Source organism: Nerophis ophidion, linkage group LG03 (genome assembly GCF_033978795.1).
Source record: "Nerophis ophidion isolate RoL-2023_Sa linkage group LG03, RoL_Noph_v1.0, whole genome shotgun sequence".
NCBI lineage: Eukaryota > Metazoa > Chordata > Actinopteri > Syngnathiformes > Syngnathidae > Nerophis > Nerophis ophidion.
In genome coordinates this window covers 42,672,094-42,695,676 of record NC_084613.1, presented here as the reverse complement: position 1 = coordinate 42,695,676, position 23,583 = coordinate 42,672,094, and the positions used below count along the sequence as shown (strand labels likewise).

The 23,583-nt window shown below is 40.1% G+C and overlaps 1 protein-coding gene across 4 annotated transcripts in view; it reads right to left on the bottom strand.

Moving 5' to 3' along the window:
• Window positions 1-23,583, bottom strand: part of LOC133549610 (ryanodine receptor 3-like) — a 373,912-nt gene that overhangs the window by 138,120 nt on the left and 212,209 nt on the right. For all 4 annotated transcript variants that reach the window (XM_061895194.1, XM_061895196.1, XM_061895195.1 and 1 more), the window contains exons 27-38: window positions 22,804-22,978; window positions 17,996-18,204; window positions 17,722-17,921; window positions 16,536-16,602; window positions 16,296-16,456; window positions 16,060-16,225; window positions 15,554-15,640; window positions 11,809-12,035; window positions 8,937-9,744; window positions 8,606-8,806; window positions 6,261-6,363; window positions 2,060-2,191 (exon numbers count right to left, since the gene is read on the bottom strand). In XM_061895194.1, the coding sequence (XP_061751178.1) occupies window positions 2,060-2,191; window positions 6,261-6,363; window positions 8,606-8,806; window positions 8,937-9,744; window positions 11,809-12,035; window positions 15,554-15,640; window positions 16,060-16,225; window positions 16,296-16,456; window positions 16,536-16,602; window positions 17,722-17,921; window positions 17,996-18,204; window positions 22,804-22,978 (2,536 nt within the window). The remainder of the gene's footprint in view (window positions 1-2,059; window positions 2,192-6,260; window positions 6,364-8,605; window positions 8,807-8,936; window positions 9,745-11,808; window positions 12,036-15,553; window positions 15,641-16,059; window positions 16,226-16,295; window positions 16,457-16,535; window positions 16,603-17,721; window positions 17,922-17,995; window positions 18,205-22,803; window positions 22,979-23,583) is intronic.

The window sequence follows — 23,583 nt, the reverse complement described above, 5'->3', positions numbered from 1 at the left end:
TTATTATCCATTATAATATTCCTGATGAGGTCAGCTGATTTGTTGTAATTGGATTTTTGCATACCATGCCTTAATTGAGATACTGTACCTTGTCAACATAATAGTTATTAAAATGATTTGCAATGTCACATGGCTTAGTGAGTACCAACCCATTTCATTCAACAAAAGGTGTACAGACATTGTTCTTTCTACCCATGATTTCATTCAAAACATTCCATAAGTTTTTGCTATCATATCTCACATCATATAACCTCTGTTTGTAATATTCCCTTTTTTTCAGTTTGTTTGACTTTGTGACCTGGTTTCTTAAGGAGCAGTACTTATGCCTGTCAACAATTAAACCTGAGTTAACTGAGGCTTGTTTAGCCATGTCTCTTTCTGTCATTAAACTCCTAAGTGCATTATGCAAAACATTAACAGTGCAATACGTTTTCAATACAAAACATTAACAGTGCAATACGTTTTCATAACATGGTCACTACTGCCTACTTTGTCTTGTTATATTCTTATTTTACTGTTATATTGTTATTCCCATTGTTTTTATTCTTTTTGTAATATTTCTCTATTTTGTTTCCTTTTAAACCCCCATTATTTACTTTTTACTTTTTTTTAAATTGATCTCAACTCTGTACACTGCTTCTGGAATTGTAATTTTCCTGAAGGAACTCTCCTGAAGGAATCAATAAAGTACTATCTATCTATCTATCTATCTATTAATCCATGAGGCAGACTTAGTTTTGACTGAAATCTTTTTCAAAGGGGCATTCTTGTCCACAACACTCATGTACATTAACATAAATAAATCCAGTGCAGCTTTAGGGTCTTCCTCACTGCACACCTCGTTCCAATTTAAACAGGATATTTCATCAATAAAACACTCTTCATCAAATCTCTTATAAGACCTTGTAAAAATAATTTTTGCTTTAGGTTTAGGAACCCTTGTCTTTCTAGTGACAGCTATTATATTGTGGTCAGTAAAACCTACAGGAGCCGAGACTGCTTTGGAGCATTGGTCAGGAACATTTGTATAAATATGATCAATGCATGTAGCTAAAATCATACCATCACTACATACACCTATTCTCATGGGAGGGGCAACAATTTGGGACAGATTGCAAACATTTAAAATGGATAGTATCTTATTTTTGTTTGTACACCCCTTTCCCAGCCAGTCAACATTCATATCACCCTGTAAATAGATTTCTCTATTCTCATCTGATATCATGTCAAACATCTCGCATAACTCCTTCAGATACAGAGCATCAGCACTAGGAGGCCTATAGAAACAGCATACTATAATTGGTTTCAAATACGGCAGATGGACCTGCACACAAATAGCTTCAATGCTCTCCCTCATCAAATCATTACGCACTTTAATAGATAAATGATTCTGAACATAAATAGCCACCCCTCCGCCAAACCTGTTCCTATCTTTCCTAAAAATTGAGAACCCCTCAATGGCTACAACAGAATCAGAAAAGGAATCATCAAGGTGGGTCTCAGAAATGGCAAAGATATTAATAAAATGATCTCTGATAATACACTCTACTTCCTGATACTTATTACGCAGGCTGCATACATTCACGTGAGCTAACACCAGGCCCCTATGAAGGCCCAGCTAAGTGCAGTACATAACAGTACTGGAAGTAGTCATGAGAGGCCAAACCAAGATGCTAAAAACACCCACAACGCCCATACTAAAAAAGCCAAGGGGTAACCTTGGGGTCCCGATACAGCTGTCCATTTATGTACAGCCTATCCACTGTTAATGCTACTCTCTCGTTCTGGGCCCAGCTCTCTCTCATGATCGGTGACAGTTTCTTTCTTCTATCGTTGATCTCAGCCGGAAAGTGGTCATGTAACCAGAGAGGGGTCCCTTTCAGCTCCTTTCCTCTGCTTTTCACCAACTCTTTGTGCTTAAAATGCTCAAAACGAGCCATTATGGGACGGACTTTATTGCGTCATGTTTGTTTGGCATGAAAACGACACCAGGCAGTCCCAGTGAAGAATACAGTACATACGCTGCATATTAATGAGATATAAGTCAAAATCTGCTCACATGGTGCGGTTTCTTCCTTCTGCGCCAGTTGCTCAGTTTTATGAGCTTGTCCTTTAATTTTGTTCACAATGGTTAGAAGGCGACCTTTGATAGATGTATCCTGGTCATACTCATCTTCTTCCATTGGGATTCCTGCAGAACACAAACAGACACAGGATAAACATGATATGAAAAGACTATTATGGCAATATCTCAAGTGTAGGTGAACTTCCTATGGGGTCTCTACATGTCAAATGTATGATGTGTGCCAGGGTTTGCACAGTTTGTCATGATTGTGGGCAATTTCTTGTTAATTGCTTTTCTGTGTAGAGAAAACCATGATGGGTAGTTGTTTTGCGGCTTGGCTAAAGCTGCCATATTAGATCGGTTGTACTGCAGAGAGCCGGGCGGTTTAATTATTTATCATAACATCAAGATTTCCACACAATCTGGTTCTGAACTGTAGTAGTGTAAAATATAATACCATACAATGGAAGAAAATAGAATAGAATGCTTTATTGTCATCAAACACGAGTGCATGCCAGATTAAAGGTGGCTACAGCAGTGAAAAACAGTGTAAACTATTGGTACAGATTCAATATCCTAATGTCCCACGGGTAACACTGTTTCTAACTTTGTTTGTCCTGCCTTTGTGTGACCAAAATATCTCCCCTGTTGCTACGCAAAGCAACAGAAAAAGCAGATAGTGAATACATATACTAAAAACAACAGGGAGAAACACAGTACTACATTTAAACTTGCAAAAATAAATGTTGAACAAGAGGCATGCCTGTAGCATTTCTAAATTTTGTTTACCTTCCCACAGTATTACTTTTTAGCTAGCTTTACCCTTTTCTAATAGTGGACTGGGGCAATTATTTCTTCAATTACAAATTTGACTAGTTGTTTTTTAGAAGTATTAGGAACAACGCTGTTACATAATAACCATGACGTTTACAAATAATACAATTCAGTGGTTCTCAAACCTTTTTTCACCAAGGACCACTTCAGAAAACACTTGGCTACCATTATACCACCATAACGACCAAAATTTAAATACAGTAGTGTAGTAGGCCAAGTATTCATTAAAAATTAGGCGAACGTTTTATGTAGCAAACAAATTTCGTATTTATGGTCACTGTAACATTACACACTCTTTGAACAGTTTGAATATAGGAAAATAAAACACTCCACTTAAATAATGCATCAAATATTATGTTTGTCACTATTGGTACGCGTACCACAGTTTAACATTGTTAAAGAGAGCAAATGAATGAAAAACAAATGTGTTCTGAGTATTTGTGAACTTTATACACTTATTGTTGTATCGGTTAGTTACAGTGGGAAAAGGGTTCATATGGCCCCATTCCTGGATATACAGTATTTCCTGTGAGAGGAAGGTGAGTGGGGGTGTTACTCCTTTTGCAATACAGTCTTCTGAAAATGATGGAAAGCGCCACTTATGTCAGGAACTGCTAGTGACGATGCAGTGATGGCAGGCTTGATGCAGAAAAACATGACTTTAATGTCAAAAATTCAGGAACGAACCAGGAACCAGAAGACAGGGGTCAGGAAACCAGGAAAGCAGGGAACAGGCATCAGGATTCAAGGAAAACTGGAGAAAGCAAACAGTCTACAGCAGGGGTTTCAAACTCAAATACAGAGTGGGCCAAAATTTAAAACTGACCAAAGCCGCGGGCCGAGGTTGAACAAATTAACCTTTTAATAGGGACCCAAACAAGTTTTGCATTGAATATTGAACAAGCAAGGCTTATATAACTTTATAGTGACATGCAAAATCGAGTTTCAAATAATAATAATAATAATTAAAAAATATCAATGGCATATCAAATAAAATTTTGATAAATATTGAATGCCTCTTTTCGGCGGTGGGGTTGAGGTGGACAGGGTTTGGTGATAGCGGGGGGTGTATATTGTAGCGTCCCGGAAGCGTTAATCCTGTAAGGCGTTCTGGGTATTTGTTCTGTTGTATTTATGTTGTGTTACGGTGCGGATGTTCTCCCGAAATGTGTCATTCTTGTTGGGATTGGGTTCACAGTGTGGGGCATATTTGTAACAGTGTTAAAGTTGTTTATACGACCACCCTCAGTGTGACCTGTATGGCTGTTGACCAAGTATGCATTGCATTCACTTGTGTGTGTGTATAAGCCGCATATATTATGTGACTGGGCCGGTACGCTGTTTGTATGGAGGAAGAGCGGACGTGGAGACAGGTTATAGAGAACGCCAAAGGCAGTGCCTTTAAAGCCCACCCCAAATATTGTTGTTCCGGATGAAATTCGGGAGGGGCACTGAACTTCGGGAGTCTCCCGGGAAAATCGGGAGGGTTGGCAAGTAACAGTATTAGCGGTGAATGTGGTGTTACAGCGGCGGGCCAGCTCTAATGTTAATTTGATATTGCCTCAAGGACCAAGTGAAATTACAAGGCGGGGCAAATTTGGCCCGCGGGCCAGAGTTTGACTCCCATGGTCTACAGTATACAATCCTCAAGCACTGACTGGAGGGCGAGGCAACTATAAATACTAACCTGATTGGCAATTGGCAACAGGTGTGACAGGCTGCTAATCAGGGATAGGTGAGGGAAACGAGTGCTCAGGGTGACGTGCGGGAATTGGAACCAACATAAGAGTGCTGACAGGAAATAAAACACAAACACAGAGGAAAACCCAAACATAACCAAACTGTCAGTGACAAGCCAGACAGTAGCCCCCCTTCCGATAATGGATACCAGACGTTCTATAAAAACAAAAAAAGTCCACAGTCGGGGGAGGGCGGAGGGGAGACAGAGACTTAAAACAAGTGCACCTTCTTACATGCGTCACATGTGCAACATCACACGCTCTCATTGAGCAGACAGGTAGCGACATGGTAACGTTAGCTGTGATGCTAACGGTGCGATGCGTGTGGTAATACAAGAGAGAGAAGGTGCGAATCTGGTAACAAATGAAGGAAGAATTAATTCCCAAGAAAAACAGCACGGGGTCCATCGTCTGGCTGTGGATTGTCTTCAAGCGGGAATATGTTGAACAATTATGCGGCAAAAGCGTTTCTACAAAAAGTAGCACCATTGCTAATGTAGCATCATTTGAAAAGTCACCCGCAAGAGAATAAGAGGTGCTTGATACTCTGCATGTCAAAATCACAGTTCGGTGCCACAATAACAAAATGCTGAAGCAACTATTTCCAGATTAACACCGCATGAAAAAATAGTCAACAACAGAAGGAGATAACGTTCGCAGGCACCTACCACATAGCGAAGGACATACACTTGATTTGATTCCTTATTATGCAGCTTATTTTTATTTGTTGCTTATTGAAATATCTTGTGTGACATCATGAACAAAAGTGCACTTCATTTGTTTTAAACTATTGTAGTGGCGTTCTGTACAAAAAGTGCACTTTAATTTAGTATTGTTTTGATATGTCATCTTAGTGACATCATGCACAAAAGTGCACTCATAGCTTGTTTTAAAATGTCTCTGACAATATTGCACTTTCTGTTTTGGAAATGACATGAATGTTTGTGCCACTGCTTAGTAACTGTTTAATAAATACAGTTTTGGTAAATTGACTTAGTTGTGATTTCCCTCTCTGCATGAAAGTTTAAAATGAGCATATATTAATGAAGTATGAACAATAATGTTTTAATGTAGACAAATAGAATCATCATACTGCTGTGATTATATGCATCAAGTGTTCATTCAAAGCTAAGGCAAAATTTTCAGATATATTTTGTGTATCGTGACATGGCCTAAAAATATCAAGATAATAATAAAAGGCCATATCGCCCAGCTCTATCACTATTTCATAAGTGATTCAAACTTACTGTATGTGTCTTATTTAGGAAAAGTAAAGTTAAAGTTAAAATACCACTGATATTCACACACACACTAAGTGTGGTGAAATTACCCTCAGCATTTGACCCATCCCCTTCTTCTATCCCCTTGGAAAGTTGAGGGGAGCAGTGAGCAGCAGCGGTGGCCGCAATCGGGAATCATTTTGGTGATTTAACCCCCAATTCCAACCTTTGATGCTGAGTGCCAAGCAGGGAGATAATGAAAATTATAAGTAGTGAACATATCATCCCTGCACTGCTCACAGCCTTTTGGGAGCTGATTTCCCACTGGCGACAACCTCTTTCAACATTCACCCGCAATTTCTGAAGGATTTGCAATTTCTTCATCATTAATCTTCATCTCACCACAATGTAGCTGCAGCTGGTTGTGAAAATCATAAAGCTCCTCCTGGGTATCTGATGGGCAAGGACAGTCGTCACCAGTGCTGAAGGTCAGTAGCATGTTAATCTAAAATATAAGGACACAACAACAATTTTGTTTTACAATTAGTCAGTCATTGCTCGCAAGCCTGGAGAGAGAATTATGGTGAGAAAGTTCAAATGTTTAATTCAGCACTCACAGAATTGAGGACGACATATCAAGTCATTAAAGCACAGAACTCTGTATCCAGCTGTGACCCCGAAGGGCGCAAGTGTGTCGATGTGTGTATGAGAGTGTGTGTGTGCGTGCATGTGCGAGAGTGTGTGTGCATTTGTGCTCCCTCACTTAAAAATGACACCCCAGTCTGTACTGTACATGCCTTAAAGCATATGCGAATACAAATGGACAAAGAAGACTTAATTTGGAGGATAGAACAGCTCCAAGATTGACTTTAGTCCGAAAAGAAGGCATGCAGTGCTGTAAAAAACATACAAATATGGGAATCGGAATCTTGGCAGCTAAATTAGTCATGTATGTAAAAAAATACATAAGTTATGTAAAACGTCTCTTGTGAATAATTTAGTTAGATGCATGGTTTGAGCCAGAGAGGCTGCAGGCTGTGTCTGTGGTCAGTGATACATACTTTAATGTGTGGTAGGGTGAGGATTTATCGTCTCTGACATCTTGCTGGCTATTGTTAACATTTTATACCTCCAAAAAATAGTCAAATGATATGAATTGTAATTTTGCATATGGATCTATCTCAGTTTTCTAAACATTTGGACAATTTGACAGAGAATACAATTATTTAATTTAATTAGAAAATAAAAAGATTATACTTAAATGCCTACTGAAATGAGATTTTCTTATTTAAATGGGGATAGCAGGTCCATTCTATGTGTCATACTTGATCATTTCGCGATATTGCCATATTTTTGCTGAAAGGATTAAGTAAGGAACAGTGACGATAAAGTTCGCAACTTTTGGTCGCTAATAAAAAAGCCCTGACTTTACCTGAAGTAGCAGACGATGACGTCTCCGGTATGAGGGCTCCTCACATCCTCACATTGTTTATAATGCAAGCCTCCAGCATCAAGAGCTATTCGGACCGAGAAAACGACAATTTCCCCATTATTTGAGCTAGGATGAAAGATTTGTGGATGAGGATATTGATAATGAAGGACTAGAAAAAAAAAAAAAATAAATAAATAAAGTTAAAAATAAAAAAGCTGATTGCATTGGGAGTGATTAAAATGTTTTTAGACACATTTACTAGGATCATTCTGGGAAATCCCTTATCTTTCTAATGTGTTGCTAGTGTTTTAGTGAGTTAAATAGTACCGGGTAGTCGGAGGGGTGTGTCCACGGGTGTGTTGACACCAGTCTCTGAGGGAAGTCACGGCAGCTGCATGGACGGCCACGCTCCGCTGATCTCCGGTAAGAGGCGACTTTTTACCACAATTTTCTCACCGAACCCTGCCGGTTGACAAGTGGTCGGGATCCATGTTCGCTTGACTGCGCCGATCCATAGTAAAGCTTCACCTCCGGGAATTTTAAACGAGGAAACACTGTGTGTTTATGTGGCTGAAGGCTAAAGCTTCCCACCTCAATCTTTCTACTTTGACTTCTCCATTATTAATTGAACAAATTGCAAAAGATTCAGCAACACAGATGTCGAAAATACTGTGTAATTGCGCGATGAAAAGAGACGACTTTTAGCCGCAAGTGGTTTCTGGCTAATATGTCCCATCCAACCAATAACGTCACAAACACGCGTCATCATACACATCATCATTATGCGACGTTTTGAAAAGGAAACTCCGCGGGAAATTTAAAATCGTAATTTAGTAAACTAAACCGGCCGTATTGGCATGTGTTGCAATGATAATATTTCATCATTGATATATAAACTATCAGACTGCGTGGTCGGTAGTAGTGGGTTTCAGTAGGCCTTTAATGAAATCAAATTAATGTAAGCAATGAAAAAAATAATGCTCACTTTTTAATGACACAATTAAGTCATTTAATTATGGTTATTTGTGTAATTATTATATTTGCATCTCCTTTTCTCGGTGTGGTGGGCGTTTTGATAATCAGCATTTCTATATAAAGACAGACACGCTCAATAGATTATGCTCGCCATTTTGATCATTTAATAGATGCAATCCTCTGCGCACAAGCTCGGGTAGAGCAGCTTTCCGTGTACTACCAAGTTTACAAGTTTTAGTACACACAAACCTTTAATAAATAATGCCCCAGCTGTCCTGTGAGGGTAACGGTATTAACTGAAATGCATTATCATTGCATGAGTACTACAGTGATATTTTACCTGTTCTTGAGGAGGTGATCGAAACTCTTTGGTCTTCTTGGCGGTAATGGCGGCAGACATATTGAGCGCCAGCATCAACTCGTTGTAGCGAAACTTTTGGTTGTACTGCAGCTTGGAGACGAAGCTGTCCGAAAAGGACACAATGGCTTCAATGCGGTGCTTCAGCTCACAGTCGCAGAAATAGTGCAGCAGCTCGCACATCTGCAAAGGAAGACCATGTGTTGTTTGCCACTGACTGAAAGGTCAGACCATGTAAGTCCCTGTCAATGTAATGTACACCTGTTCACATGCAGTGTATGAACATAATCGGGTTATGTGTGCATTCTATCACCTGCCGTTTCACAGGTTCAGGCAGCCTTTTCTCCAGAAGCCCTTTCATCAGCTGTTTAGCCTCTTTGGCTGCTTCTTCCTCTCCAGCTTCCACCGCCTTTTTCTCGGCCGCCGTTAGTCCTTCTTTGTCTGTCGTACCGATGGTTTCTTCCTTGGGTGTCTCACTAAATACATTAGGGTCAATAAGGAGCAAGATCTTGTGAACATCCTCACTGCAGAGTACGCCCATGGTCAGCAACGTGCTGATGAGCTTCAGGATGGGCACAAACTGGTACTCGATCCCTCCTCCTACAGGATCACGGATGTAGTGACCGCCTCCTTGGACAGCCTCTGTCAACATTGATATCGCTTTTGCTTTTAATGCGTCCAGGGGTATCTGGGGACTGTACAGATAATGTTCCCGTTTGGTGTTGACAAAACACGGCGGAGCAAAGTTTAGGCGGGGTTTGAGCGACGTGCTGAGCCCCACCCCTGGTGGAAAGTGTTTTTTGGAAGCATCAGAAAAGAGTCGGATTGAGCGCGTCTCAGCCGTGACCGGGATGATGAACTCATCTTTCATCATGAGTCGAGCCTCTTTGGCTGTCTCCAAATGGATGCTGATGAGGAGATTGTAAAAACCCTCACGTAACATGCCAGACAGGTACTGGTTGTCGATGGTGTATAAGAGCTGTGATTGGTCCAAGTGGCTGCAGAGGGCGTGGGCCACGCGGGTGTTGCCCAGTGCACAGAGAGCACAGTAGAGCTTCAAAGTGTGATAGTGGAACTTCCTCATGTCCTCCAGCTCAGATAATTCCATGATGTCAACACACCTTTAAGTAGATAATAGATAATTATATCAATGATCATAAACGATACATAGAAAAAATGCCGTATCTGAACAGATTACTGTACTTTTTTCCAGAGATTTTTTTCATGATACATCAAGAAACAGTAGGTCAATGAAGTTGTACTTCAGTACTGTTTACCCGTAATATACCCAAAATATGCAAACAATGAGTCTCCTTTGTCTTTCTGCCTTTTTGTTTGCAATTGTGGGTAGTAACGGCATGTTTATGCATATATCACATCATTTTTAAAGCATTTACATGAACATTTTATATCAAAATGTGAATAATTTAAAGGCATAACGGCCATTTTAATGTGCAGTCGTCATTGTAAACCTTTATTGTTTAAAAGCAAATAAACACATTCCATTCGTTATGCAAATTTGTTTGCCCTTATGGCAAAAAAAACAAAATTTAATGTGTTTTGTATACTTTGACACTTTACAAAAAATATGGATGTTGTAGTGAAATATTATTATTGGTACTTGCTTTGCACGGTATGGAATAAAAATGGAGGACAATACAAAATTTCAAGTAATTTTCAAAGCCAGCATTATAATAGTGTGGACTTCTGGGGTTGTCATGAGACAGGCGCGACAATGTCCTATACTTTTTACAAGCACTAAAATGGAAAATGCAAATATGCACACATGGATAGCCTTCCGCCCGATTCTAGCTGAGATAGGCGCCAGCGCCCCCCGCGACCCCAAAAGGGAATAAGCGGTAGAAAATGGATGGATGGATCTCATAGATGTATCAAGGCAGAGTTCACTTTTAAAGGAAATTAAAGATCCCTTGTATGGAATTGACACTCTAAATCAGTGGTCCCCAACCTTTTTGTAACTGCGGACCGGTCAACGCTTGATAATTTGTCCCGTGGCCTGTCTGGGTGGGCGGGGGTGAAGGGGGGCCGATTTATTTATTTTTTGTAAAAAGGGAGGTTTTGTGGGTTGGTGCACTAATTATAAGTGTATCTTGTATTTTTTATGTTGACTTAATTAAAAAAAATAATAATAATAAATAAATAAATAAAAAATAATAATTATAAAAAAATCTTCTGCGGCCTGGTGATTGGGGACCACTGCTCTAAATGCAACATGTGGTAGTATGTGAGTTGTTTTTTGGAGAAAATTAATAATAATAAATAATAATAATAATAATAATAATGGATTAGATTTATATCGCTCTTTTGTATTATTAGATACTCAAAGCGCTCACAGAGAAGTGGGAACCCATCATTCATTCACACCTGCTGGTGGTAAGCTACATCGTAGCCACAACTGCTCTGGGGTAGACTGACGGAAGCGTGGCTGCCAGTTTGCGCCTACGGCCCCTTCGACCACCACCTATCATTCATTCATCATTCATTCACCAGTGTGAGCGGCACCGGGGGAAAGGTTGAAGTGTCCTATCCAAGGACACAACGGCAGCGATTTGGAAGTCAATAGGCGGGGAACGAACCTGTAAACTTCAGGTTCAACCAGTAACCGAAGGACAAGCGGTAGGAAAATGGATGGATGGATGGATGGATGGATGGTTATACTCTTTGTGAGGTCCAGACTAAGGCTGTGACCAGTGCTGGGCAAACTAGTTTGTTCAGTGACTTCTCCCCAGGATAAAAAAAATAATAGACCTAAAAAGTACTTTGTTCCCTATTCCATCAAACTACAGGACTCATTGTTAGGGGAGAGTGGGAGACGTAAGAAATAGAGGGAAGATAAAACATGGTAAGAGGCACAGGGACAATGCACTTTGATCATTATTGTTATTATTATGCATAGAATTTATATCATTACTTTATTATGCTATTTATCTGTTTCTATTTTCTCTGTATGATGTGCTGCTATTGATTTTGACCTGTAGACAATTTGGTGTTGCTGCCATTTGAACCATAATTTTCCTGAGAGCACACGCCAAGGTGATCAAAAATGTTTTATCTAATCGAATCGAATCAAAACTAATTTGTTTAACCTACAGTAATCTAGTTGAATCTTATCTAACCGTCCAACATCAATAATCCAAAATGAATCTTTCCAAAGGAAAACTAACCTGTTCTCTTCGGGTATGTGAACCGCCATCATCTGCAGAGGCTCCACACAGTGCAACAACCATCCGTGTCTCTCACTGACTCTCGCCGTTTCCACCTTGAGGAATGTGTTTGGCATGCGGCTCCACAGCACCGCATTGATGGTCTGGATGTCCAGGCGAGGGGGGCACTGGGGCACTGGGTTCTTATGCTCGCTCTTAAAGATGGCTGACGATAGTGGCATGGCGTTCTGCACAAAGTAGCATCACATTCAAGTGGTTAGAAAGCTCTGTGAGTAACTATCACAATGTGGTGCTTACAATTTTAAAGATAACATAAATTGTGGACTTTAGTCATCCCTAACTATATCACGCTTTAAATATTGGGGATTCTCTACATCGCAGATTTAAACAAAATATTTGTTTTTAACTCTGTTTTTAAAATATTTATTTTAAAACCATGTTCTATATGTTTTGGCTTCAAATAAAAGTTTAATTAAGTTGTATTTATGTACTGTATTACAGTGCAGTATTCATCTAGCCCCCTCTCTTGGGTCTGGCCTTGACATGGGGAGGGGGGTTGCGCGTTCTAATGATACCGTCGGGAGCTAGCTGGTGGTAGGGTCACCCTCCGCAGGCCAGGTTCCAGGGTAGGTCCCAGACAAAAAATTACCCCAGCATGTTGGTACACCGTGAGGTGACAGCCCCACCAACCAACTATCCTGCAGAGGGCTAACAACCCACCCTGAAGAAACCCCTTTTGACGAAACTGATCAGAGAAACAAGCCGGATTGTCCAACAAGGGAAGTAAGCGTTTGGAAGGCCGATTGTGTATTACATATTACATTTTATTTAAAAACAAACTAAAATTGACTGCTTATTAAAAGCAGATTTTTAAAATAAAGTTGACCAGAGTGCTCTACAATTTAGGTTACAGTAAAAAGTATCTCATTATGTTTAACATTAAGTATTTCTCTCTAAACAAGAGATAAATCACCCGACATCAACACACATACACCCAAAAAATATAAAGCAGATTTCGCTTCACAGTTTAAACTCAAACTTTAATTCTCAAGCGGTGAGTGACGTCACATCCAGAAAAGTCTGCTGCCGCTTGCTGTTGCAAAGGAGCTAAGTATTAGCTTTCTATATGTGTGCTTTTAATTGTTTTACAGCTTACTTCATTCCTTCTCAAATATGATTAGTAGTCTTATCAAACTTACAAAGCACCCGATATCTGTCTCATTGCCTCTCTCTCAGCTAGGTAACTGCTAAGCCAGGGGTAGGGAACCTATGGCTCGTGGGCCAGATGTGGCTCTTTTGATGACTGCATCTGGCTCTCGGATAAATCTGAGCTGACATCGCTTGACACGATAAGTAATGAATAATTCCACTTGTTAAAAATAACGTTCAAAATATAAAATATTCTCATGCTTTTTTATGTTCAAGAAGTTGCGTTAATGGTAAGAAGTAATTTATTTATTATTGGTTAGTGTGGGGCTTGCCCTCCTGGGGGTTCTTCAGACCACAAAGCACCGACATGAGAGCCTGTTTCAAGGTTACAATATTGTTTTATTTTTCAATAAGTCTCTCAGTTGCTTTCCAGCAATTGTCTTTTTCTCTTTCGTTCTCGCTCGCGCTCTGGCTCCAGTTTCAACCCCGTCTCTCCTTCTGGCTGCTGCTTATAACAGAGCGACAGGTGATTAGATAACAAGGCCCAGATGGGCTATCTACGCACCTGTCGCTGATTTTGAGGCCGGTCCTGGCACACCCTGCTTTGCTGCAGGCCCGCAGGCCACGTCCTTCCACAGTTAGAATTAGAATAATAATGTTATTCCAAAGAATAAGAGACTTATTATACTCTAGAAGTGTTGGTCTTACTTAAAAATGCACGTGTTTAGTTGTGTTCAGTGTTAACAAAAAATATTATATGGCTCTTACAGAAATACATTTTAAAATATTTGGCTTTCTTGGCTCTCTCAGCCAGAAAGGTTCCCGACCCCTGTGCTAAGCTAACGAAGCTAAGATAGTCGCAGTCCAAAGCAGCTATGCTCCAAAGGCGTCTGCCCCCTCACGCTGCTGCTACTGTGCTCCGAAGACAGCAAAAACTCGACTGGATAGATTCGCCCTCGTCGAGGGCTGTGTCCGCCAGTTAGAGTACAGTCATTTTGTAACTTTAGACACCGTGGACACGTTTTCTAGCGTTAGCTGTAGCGAGCTGACTAGCCCAGCTTGTATCAGTCCTAAGCAACCTACAAGTCCTACACCCCGGTCTACCGGACATCAAACCTTAGTCATAGGAGACTCCATCACCCGGAACATACAGCCTAACAAACCAGCCACAATTAAGTTTATTCACGGGGCCCAGGCACCCAACATTGAAGCTAATTTTTGGGAGCTGACTCGCAAAAGGCCTAGTAAACACATACGACAGGCTAATCGCACCACAAGCTTTACAAACATAGTTGTAAACGTCTGCTCCAATGACGCAAGGATGAGACAGTCAGAGATTATAAATAGGAATTTAGCTCAGACTTGTAATCTCGCTAGACAGATCTCTCGGCATCGAGTACTTGTCTCTGGCCCCCTCCACAAATACATTTATATTTGCTCAAATGTTTACATTTTATGCTTGAGTTTAATCTATTTTGAAAATATAATTCCTTTACTTGCAAAACATATTTTTCTGTTCTCAAAATCTGCCTTTGCGACCTTAACATTAAGACACACATAACGCCATTCTAGGTGAGCATCTTTACTACAAAGTTAACATGAGTGGCAGTTCATATTAACATGAAAGTGGAGCGGCAAAACGCAAAGAAAATGAAAAAAAGAGACCAAGTGTAGCAGTGATATACTTTTTTTCCATCGACTGCATAGTGTTTTTCCTACTGCTCTGAGCAAGATGTGATCTTTGGTTGCCGGAGGCAAGCATGCTGACTACCAAGCTAAAAGCACAGGATATTTTGCTTGATAGCACAAGATTTAAAGGGCCGGTCATGTGCTCTGACCCCAGGACGGCTTTGATTTATTCTGCTTCTGCTGTAATTTGCAGTAGAACACATTCAAGGCTATATTGGGTAAAACAAATGTTAAACGCGACAATATGGGTGTTATTTCATGTTTCGATGGCTCTAACAATGTTAAAAAAAACATATTTAGTACGTCATAAACTGTTTTTTTATGTTCTAACCATGAAAACATTAAATGTGTTAATAATAATCCTACTTTGCGAAAATGTGTTGATGATGGTCATGATCAACCGCAATAAACGAGGGATGATGTGATGTGTGTGAATGGGTTATTCTGTGTATCTGCCCTTTTCCCATAAGCCTTTTGCATCTTATGAAGACATTAGAATGCTAAACAAGGCCCTGGCTGAGCTAGTCAAGGCTGAACAGTTTTCTGTGTGAGTGTGTGTTTGTGAGGGAGAAAAACAGAGAAAGAAGGATCCGACTATCTTGCCTTTAGCGTTGTTTCAAGTGGAACAGTTTAGTACAGTACAGTAAAATATGCATTTTGTTTGCAAAAAATTTTGAACAGTACAAAAAAATAATTTCATGTACCAAGTTTTGGTGCCTTTTTTCTTGGGGGACCAAAAACTATGGTACAATACCTAAAGGGTTGTCCTAAACACTGCAGATAGTTCATTGGTCAAAAAGCATCTGCACTGGCACAATGTGAAAAGGAATAATTTGCAAAAATGTTGTCACACAACATACAATGTACCACTTAAAGGGTAAAGTGGTTTGAGGATCACAAACTCCACCTTTATCTTGGTGAGTTCAAACTGGAAGAGGTTAGGGCTTGTGGGTCGCACAAACACAGCAGGGAAAAGCTTGGTGTTGGGTTCCACCTGGAGACAAAAAAGGTTGACGCATAAATCCGCGTACTGTATGAAATGACTTGTGGAAAGCAGCTTAATAGGGCATAAGGAAACTTCACCACTTGATGCTTGATGAGTGTATGCACTATAAACAGGCTGGTGAGGATGACTCAGCGCTGGGGTGACGCTGAACAGATTTCAGTGAGAACTTAAGAAGATTACACCCTTGAAAGAATTCTCAAGGCTGAACAGGGAAATTGTCAAATGTCTGATATTCAACAATGCAAACGTCAGGACTTAAAATATGCAAAGACAAAAAAAAAGTTCCTGACAAGGTCAACGAACTCTTACGAGATGGATGAACAATTGCACATTTGCATTGTATATCCACAAGTCATCCACTAATAAATGACTGTATTAATATTTATTACCTCATATGCATTAATTACCTGATAGGAGATGGATACCTCCTTGCCGTTGACAGTGAATGTCACCATGCCGGTGGCCAGGTCTATGAGACATCCAATATCCAGGTCCACATTGCTGCGGTTTGGACCATGAGCTGCGTTGGTCACATCGCCACCCCACACCATGTAGCAGTTACTCCTCCTCACGCTATCAAAAAAAAGTCCATAAATACTAAAAATCATATAATTTCTATAAAAGATTGGAATCCAAATCTCACCTCTCATGGACCCGTCCTCGCTCATCTCCCAGGGTGACAGTAACAGTTCTGGTCTTATTGAGAGCGAAGTTGTTGCTATAGTAATGGTAGTCGGGAGTCACCCAGCCCACCCACACACTTGCAGGTTCCTGACCAGCAAAGACCCTCACAGAGTGGTAGTACTGCAATGACACATCAAAAAGTGGAAATGTTGGCGTAAATGGATTTTCTAACAATGTTGATTCAATGAGGTTTCACTACCGTTGTGATGCTGCTGTAGTCCACACGTCTACTTTCATCACTGTGCCGCACAGATCGCAGTGGATATCTGTGGTCAACAACATTTAACAACATTTAACGAGGCATCAGCATTAGTTTTAATTGGCTTGGGTTTTTTCTTTCAAACGTCATTATTTGGTGACCCACTATTTGGACAAACATAATGATTCATACTTTCACTAAAATCTTAGTTCTTCATCATTACACATGGTTTATTTTTTCAATATATTTGTGGAAAAAAATATTTTAGTGAAGGCTTTTGTTCCAGTGCACATTATTTATTTGTTTTTGAATGTTCAAAATGATGATGACCACTGATCTTACTGATATTTCTAGAATAATGGCAAATGGACAGAAAACAGAGTGGAAGCTGTTTTAAAATGTAGTGTATGATAGTATAATAGTACTGTATGATGTACTGTATGACAATAGTTGTGACTAGACCATAAGGCCTGATTCAAAACTTCCCTAAACCCTCAAACCTGCCACATTGATAATTAACCCTTGTTTATACATTTTGATGGGCCATTAAGATGAAAGATTTTTCAACAAATGCACATTGAAATTTAAATTGTTTTGATGGCCATGTGGGTGGAATGCCAACTCCGGGCGTGGTGGGACGAGATCCTGCCCCAAGTGGAGGAGTTCAAGTACCTCGGGGTCTTGTTCACGAATGAGGGAAAATGCATTGTGAGATCAGTGAAGCGTCTGCAGTATTGCAAACTCTGCATTGGTCCGTCAAGGTAGAGAAGGAGCTGAGCTGGAAGGCAAAGCTCTTAATTTACCGAATGAACTACGTTCCTACCATCACCTATGGTCATGGGCTATGGGTTGTGGCCGAAAGGACATGATCACAGTTAAAAGTGGCTGAATTTTTTTTTTTCCAAGGGGCTCTCCCTTAGAGATCAGGTGAGATGCTCTGTCATTCGGACGGAGCTCGGAATAAAGTCGCTACGATAGGTAGTTAAGGTGGCTCCAGTATCTAGTCAGAATACTGCTGCCGGACGCCTCCCTGGGGAGGTATTCAGGGCATGTTCGACCAGTAGGAGGGCCAGCGGAAGAAGATGGATGGTTGGATGTGCAAAACTGTGCCTTAATTTGGCCATGTTTATTCATATTAAACCTGCATAGGGCCCCTTTAACACAACAATGTACAATAGAGGACTACCTGTGTTTAACCTTAAGGGTCTCATCGTCATGCACTCCATTCATGTCTACAACAGGACTGGTCTTGAAGAAGGAATGAAACTCCACAGGCATACTGAGACGACAAAACACCATATCTGCATTGCTGTTCTGAGAGCCAAATGTCCTGTGAGTGACTTTGAGACACGGAGGGCTGTCAATGGTCCCATCAATCCTGGTTACCTGAGAAGAACCAACAAAGTTATGTCAACCGTCCAATTTTTGTTTAGAAGAGGTATTAAAGTGTTTGGTCATACTGTGATATGATTGTGGTCCTTTGGCACATTGACAAACGTTGGCAAACGCTTGCTGAACCACATGGTGAGTTCTCGGTTCATGTTGACAGCGAAGGGTTCAAAACCCTCCTGCAGGCCGCACATGGTATAGTACTTGAAGGTGCTGGCTTCTTTGCCTAGATTCATACGACCCACCTGAGCCAAGCCCAGACTGCACACTGGAATGAACCCTGCACAGGAAGCAAAAGTTAATGCTTCATTGTATAGTTTTCTGACGATTGCTCAGGAAAGCAGAACCCCTCCTTGACATCGCTCAATCTCCTTGACGAGCCACTTAGTTCTCTGTGTAGTAGCAGTAAACGATGGCGATTTAAGTGAAATCAAGCAGGAACTACACTAAGTAATTTTTACTGTACATGTTCCTTTGAAACCAATCATATTAATATCATATTCATAACATTTCTCATAATTAGGTATTGCACAGTTGCGGAGATATTTGTCAATTTGTGCCATTTCTTTTGTTTTGACTTTTTGGCGCTTTTGAGGAGTGATGCATTAAAAATAAGCAGATCAAGCATAGCTGTGCATTCTAAGTATGAAGCCTTTAGATCAGGGGTCTCAAACATGCTGCCCGCGGGCCAATTGCGGCCTGTGAGACGTTATTTTGCGGCCCGCACTTTGATATGACAATTTAATGTTGGTGCGGCCCGCGAGTTTAATATGAACGGCGCTTTACAGGGTCATTCTTGCCAACGTTCCCAATTTTCCCGGGAGACCCCTGAATTTCAGGGTATCCATTCTCTCGAAATCCCTGTCGAGTATTACCCAATCAACAATATTCAGGGGGTACCATAATGGCACTGCCTTTAGCGCCCTCTACATCCTGTACAGACAGCGTGCAAGCCCAGTTTTGTGTTGCATCTGGCTATGTGATACGCACGTGTGCTATGGCAAGACATATTTGATCAACAGCTACACAGGTCACACTGAGGGTGGCCGTAAAAAAAACGTTAACACTGTTACAAATATGTGCCAGACTGTGAATCCACACCAAACAAGAATGACAAACACAATTTGGGAGAACATCCGCACCGTAAGACAACATAAACACAACAGAACAAAAACCCAGAATCTCATGCAGCCCTAACTCTTCCGGGCTACAATATACACACCCCCGCTACCACCAACCCCCCACCGCCCCTACTTGCGTCGGTTGAGGTGGTGTACATTGTAGCCCGGGAGAATTAGGGCTGCAATGTGTTCTGCGTATTTGTTCTCTTGTGTTTAAGTTGTGTTAGGGTGTTGACGTCCTCCCAAAATCGGTTTGTCATTCTTGTTTGGTGTGGGTTCACAGTGTGGCGTATATTTGTAACAGTGTAAAAGTTGTTTATACGGCCACCCTCAGTGTGACCTGTATGGCTTTTGACGAAGTACGTCTTGCGGCCACTTACGTTGTTCTGCACAAGTTTCATACAACATGTTACAGAGCCGTCACGTAGATTGTGTGATATAAAAGCGTGCGCGATGTCATGTTGTAAATCAGCATACCTCTTTTGGGGGTACGCGTACCCCTGGGGGTACTTGAAGGTATGCCAAGGGACAAGTGAGATTTTTTTTTTTAACTTTCTAAAAATAGCAGCAATTCATAAATCCTTTATGAATATATTTGTTGAATAATACTTCAACAAAATATAAATGTAAGTTCATAAACTGAAAAAAAAATACAAATATTCAAAATTCAGTGTTGACAGCTAGACTTTTTATGGACATGTTCCATAAATATTGATGTTAATCATTTATATTTTTGTGAAGCAATGTTTAGAATTAAGTTCATGAATCCAGATGGATCTCTATTACAATCCCCAAACAGGGCACTTTAAGTTGATGATTACTTCTATGTGAAGAAATCTTTATTTATAATTGAATCAGTTGTTTATTTTTCAACAAGTTTTTATTTTTTTATATCTTTTTTCCAAATAGTTCAAGAATAGTTCAATTGTTGCTATTTTTAGTAAATTAAAAAAAAAAATTCACATACCCCTTGGCATACCTTCAAGTACCCCCAGGGGTACGTGTACCCCCATTTGAGAACCACAGGTCGAGATAATATATATTGGATATGCTTTGGTAGAAATTTTGCTCCACTGTCCCAAAACCTATTTTCTGCGTACACCCACTCCAAAAGTATCAACATGTGTCTTTTGAAAATGTGCACTGTATATAAAGTATAATTTTTTCAGACACAGTTGAAAATAAACATATTGATTGGTAGACTCCATAACATTATATACACCTGCACACTCTGAGATCGAAAGCTGCCTAAAAAGCTGGTTGTAGCAGCAATAATGCCAGAGTGTGTTGCACGGTAGTGTTGCTGTGCGCATGCAAGGATTACATGAAAATAATACTTAATCTTACTTTTTCTTTTGTTACTTCAAACGGACTCATACAGAGCTCTTCCCCTCTGGCTGATAGCTTTGCTAAATGTCCAAATAAATACATCCACTTCGCTGTGACATCACAATGTAGCCAGATTAGAAAACCCTGTGGTCAGAGGCATCCAAAACTGTGTGCAAACCAGGGGAGTCGCCAGACAGATTTCACTGGGGCACGTGCCCCACTGTTGATCTGCAGTGCCCCAGTAAAAATTTCACCAATAAAAAAAAAACGCTTCAGAGTTTTAAGTCTACATAACATAGACAACAGCACATACTACTTAGTATGGTAATTGATTGCTACTGTATTCACTCCACGAAACAATGAGCACATGGCTACTTAATATGGTAATTTATTCACGTGTGGATCTTTCAGTTGAGAGAGAGAGAGAGAGACAGAGAGAGAGAGAGAAGCGATGCAAATCACTGCTGAGGTAGGTAACGTTAGCCAACAACAATTTGTTAATTACATTATTTTGATTTTGATTTGACTCAAACTGTAACTCCTAGATGAATTTAAGAAAGTTATTCACCCGCAGCAGAGAAAAAGCAGCAGGAATGAGAGATGTAAGTGAAGTCCTAGCTAGCTAGGCAACAACATTGTCTTAAGTTGATGCTAATTTAGCTAACCTTATTCCTTGTATCAAGACAAACATATTCATTTGCTGTACGAGCTGTTGGGGGAATTTCCAATGAACATTAAACATAATGTTGGTTATTGTCTGCTGGTTCTGCATCAATGATTTGGAGTAAGCATGTGTGAGTTGAGTGCTTCTCAAATGGTTTATCTTCAGGAAGAAAAACATTTTTCCATATCATCAAGTCGTGAGCCAAATTTTTAAATCATTCAAGTTTATTTCACAGAAAAAAAGCACAGTAGACTTGTCTTGTTAATCGGTGTGACTTTGACTAAAATAATCTTGTTTTGTCACCAGAAAAATGGCTACAGCTAAAGCATCTGGTTTCGTTTCCAGAAAAAATAGTAACATTTCTGTATTTGTTTTCAGAAAGATGGCTGAAAATTTCAGGTTTTGTTGCCCCATTTAGATTAAAAATATATATATTTCCATGTCTGTCCTGAGTCCACCTCCAACTTGTTAGTCGGTTTGCCTTTTGCTAAAATACTCACTAATAGTGACTAGAAAAATGGCTAAAAATATCTGCTTTTGTTGCCACAATTTGATTTTTTTCTCCCTAAACTTTTTTTTTTCCATGCACACATCTGCCTGCGACTCACTGAAAATGACACACAATCCACTTTTATGTCACGAACCACCAATTGGGAACCACTGGTCAACTGTATAACAGTTACTGTAATATTTCCATGTCTGTCCAGAGTGATTGACCACTTTGCAAAAATGAAAACGAGACGTTACAGTTTACTTCTCAGAAAATGATTTCCTGAACAGACACACAACAGCTGTTCATTTATTCTACTACTGTGGCTTTATTGTTTTGTGTATATTTTATAGTTTTGTGTATCTGAAATAGGATTAGCCACATTGCCATAAATGTAAATTAAATAATATAAAAGAACCCAGAGATGTAGGGGTGCTTTATTTTTGGTTTTACTTTTGTAGATGTTAAATTTGCAGATGATTACTGCAATATATATTTCAAAAAGATTCATTGCTCTTCCTTTTTGCTTTTACCAGTAGCAGTTTAGAAGTCTGGAGTAAAAAAGTGCACAAGTAGGTCAAATGCAGTAGTTAATTTCAGGTGGTTAATCAAAGATCCATACAACATAATCTGATATGATTTCATAGTTTAAAGCACTATTTATGTATTTTTTACGATAAATAAGTGCTAAAAATGTTTTTGCTTGCGCGCTTTACACGCTCACGTGAATTATTTGTGCCCCAGGTGTGCAGTATTAGGTCTAGTGACGGCCCTGGTGCAAACTCACGCAAAAATGCATTAACCTTTTTATTTGAAGCTTTGGCATTGTTTATTACAAGTATCCAATTTTGTAACAACATTTATAAGTCAGGAAAGACAAAAATGATCAAAGATCCCTTCTAAATTGAATTCTCCTTCTTCGCTCTTTGCTGATAGGACTTTCTTATTCTGAGTTCATCCAATGAGGGCATTCTTTTTATGTTGGCAGAAAGAACAACTGCAAGCTTCAGTCAAACATGAGACTTACACAAGCAAAGGTAATAGGGGCTTGACCTTCTCAAGTAATATATCCTACCACTTTTAAAATATACTTTTGAATTCATGGAAATATTTGAGTTTAAATAAAAATTTTGACCACATGTGGATTACAGAAAACCACGCACACACACACACACACACACACGCATACGCACACACACACACACACACACACACACACACACACACACACACACGCGCCCGTAAACACACACACACACACACACATTGTCTCACCCTCCTCCGTTTCAAAGTCAGTGAAGCAAAGTTCAGAGCCTTTTGTGGTGATAAGTATCTCTCCATTGAGGGTGAATATCATGGATTTGTCCTCCATGTTGATCATGCAGCCCACCACATCTCCTCTGTGCCAGCAGCGCCCAAACAAGCAGCTTCCCATGTTCAGACTGTGGCCCTGTGTGTATTTCAAGCATATGGAACACTGACTGCAAACATGTTCTGTCTTTTTTTTAATTGGCTACTTTATGTTATTAGTAAAAGTCACACAAATATCTTACACACAATGTTTTAATGCTGATTTCTAAGGAAAACTGGTGGAACTGGATGGGAACTAAAATAAATGTTTTTGGAACATAAATATGGATGCATGCAACATTGTGGAATGAGCATATGACAGTCTACTGAAACACCAATTACCGCAAAAGCCACAATGTGCACATTATGTGAAATAATCCTTAATATTTAACATTGAGGAAGCCGGAGTACACTTCCAAAGACATGCACCTGGGGATAGGTTGATTGGCAACACTAAATTGGCCCTAGTGTGTGAATGTGAGTGTGAATGTTGTCTGTCTATCTGTGTCGGCCCTGCGATGAGGTGGCGACTTGTCCAGGGTGTACCCTGCCTTCCGCCCGATTGTAGCTGAGATAGGCGCCAGCACCCCCCGCGACCCCGAAAGGGAATAAGCGGTAGAAAATGGATGGATTTAACATTGAACTTGTTTATGACATCTGGTAGGACCCTCATTGCAAATTGTATTAATTGGCTATCCCTAATTC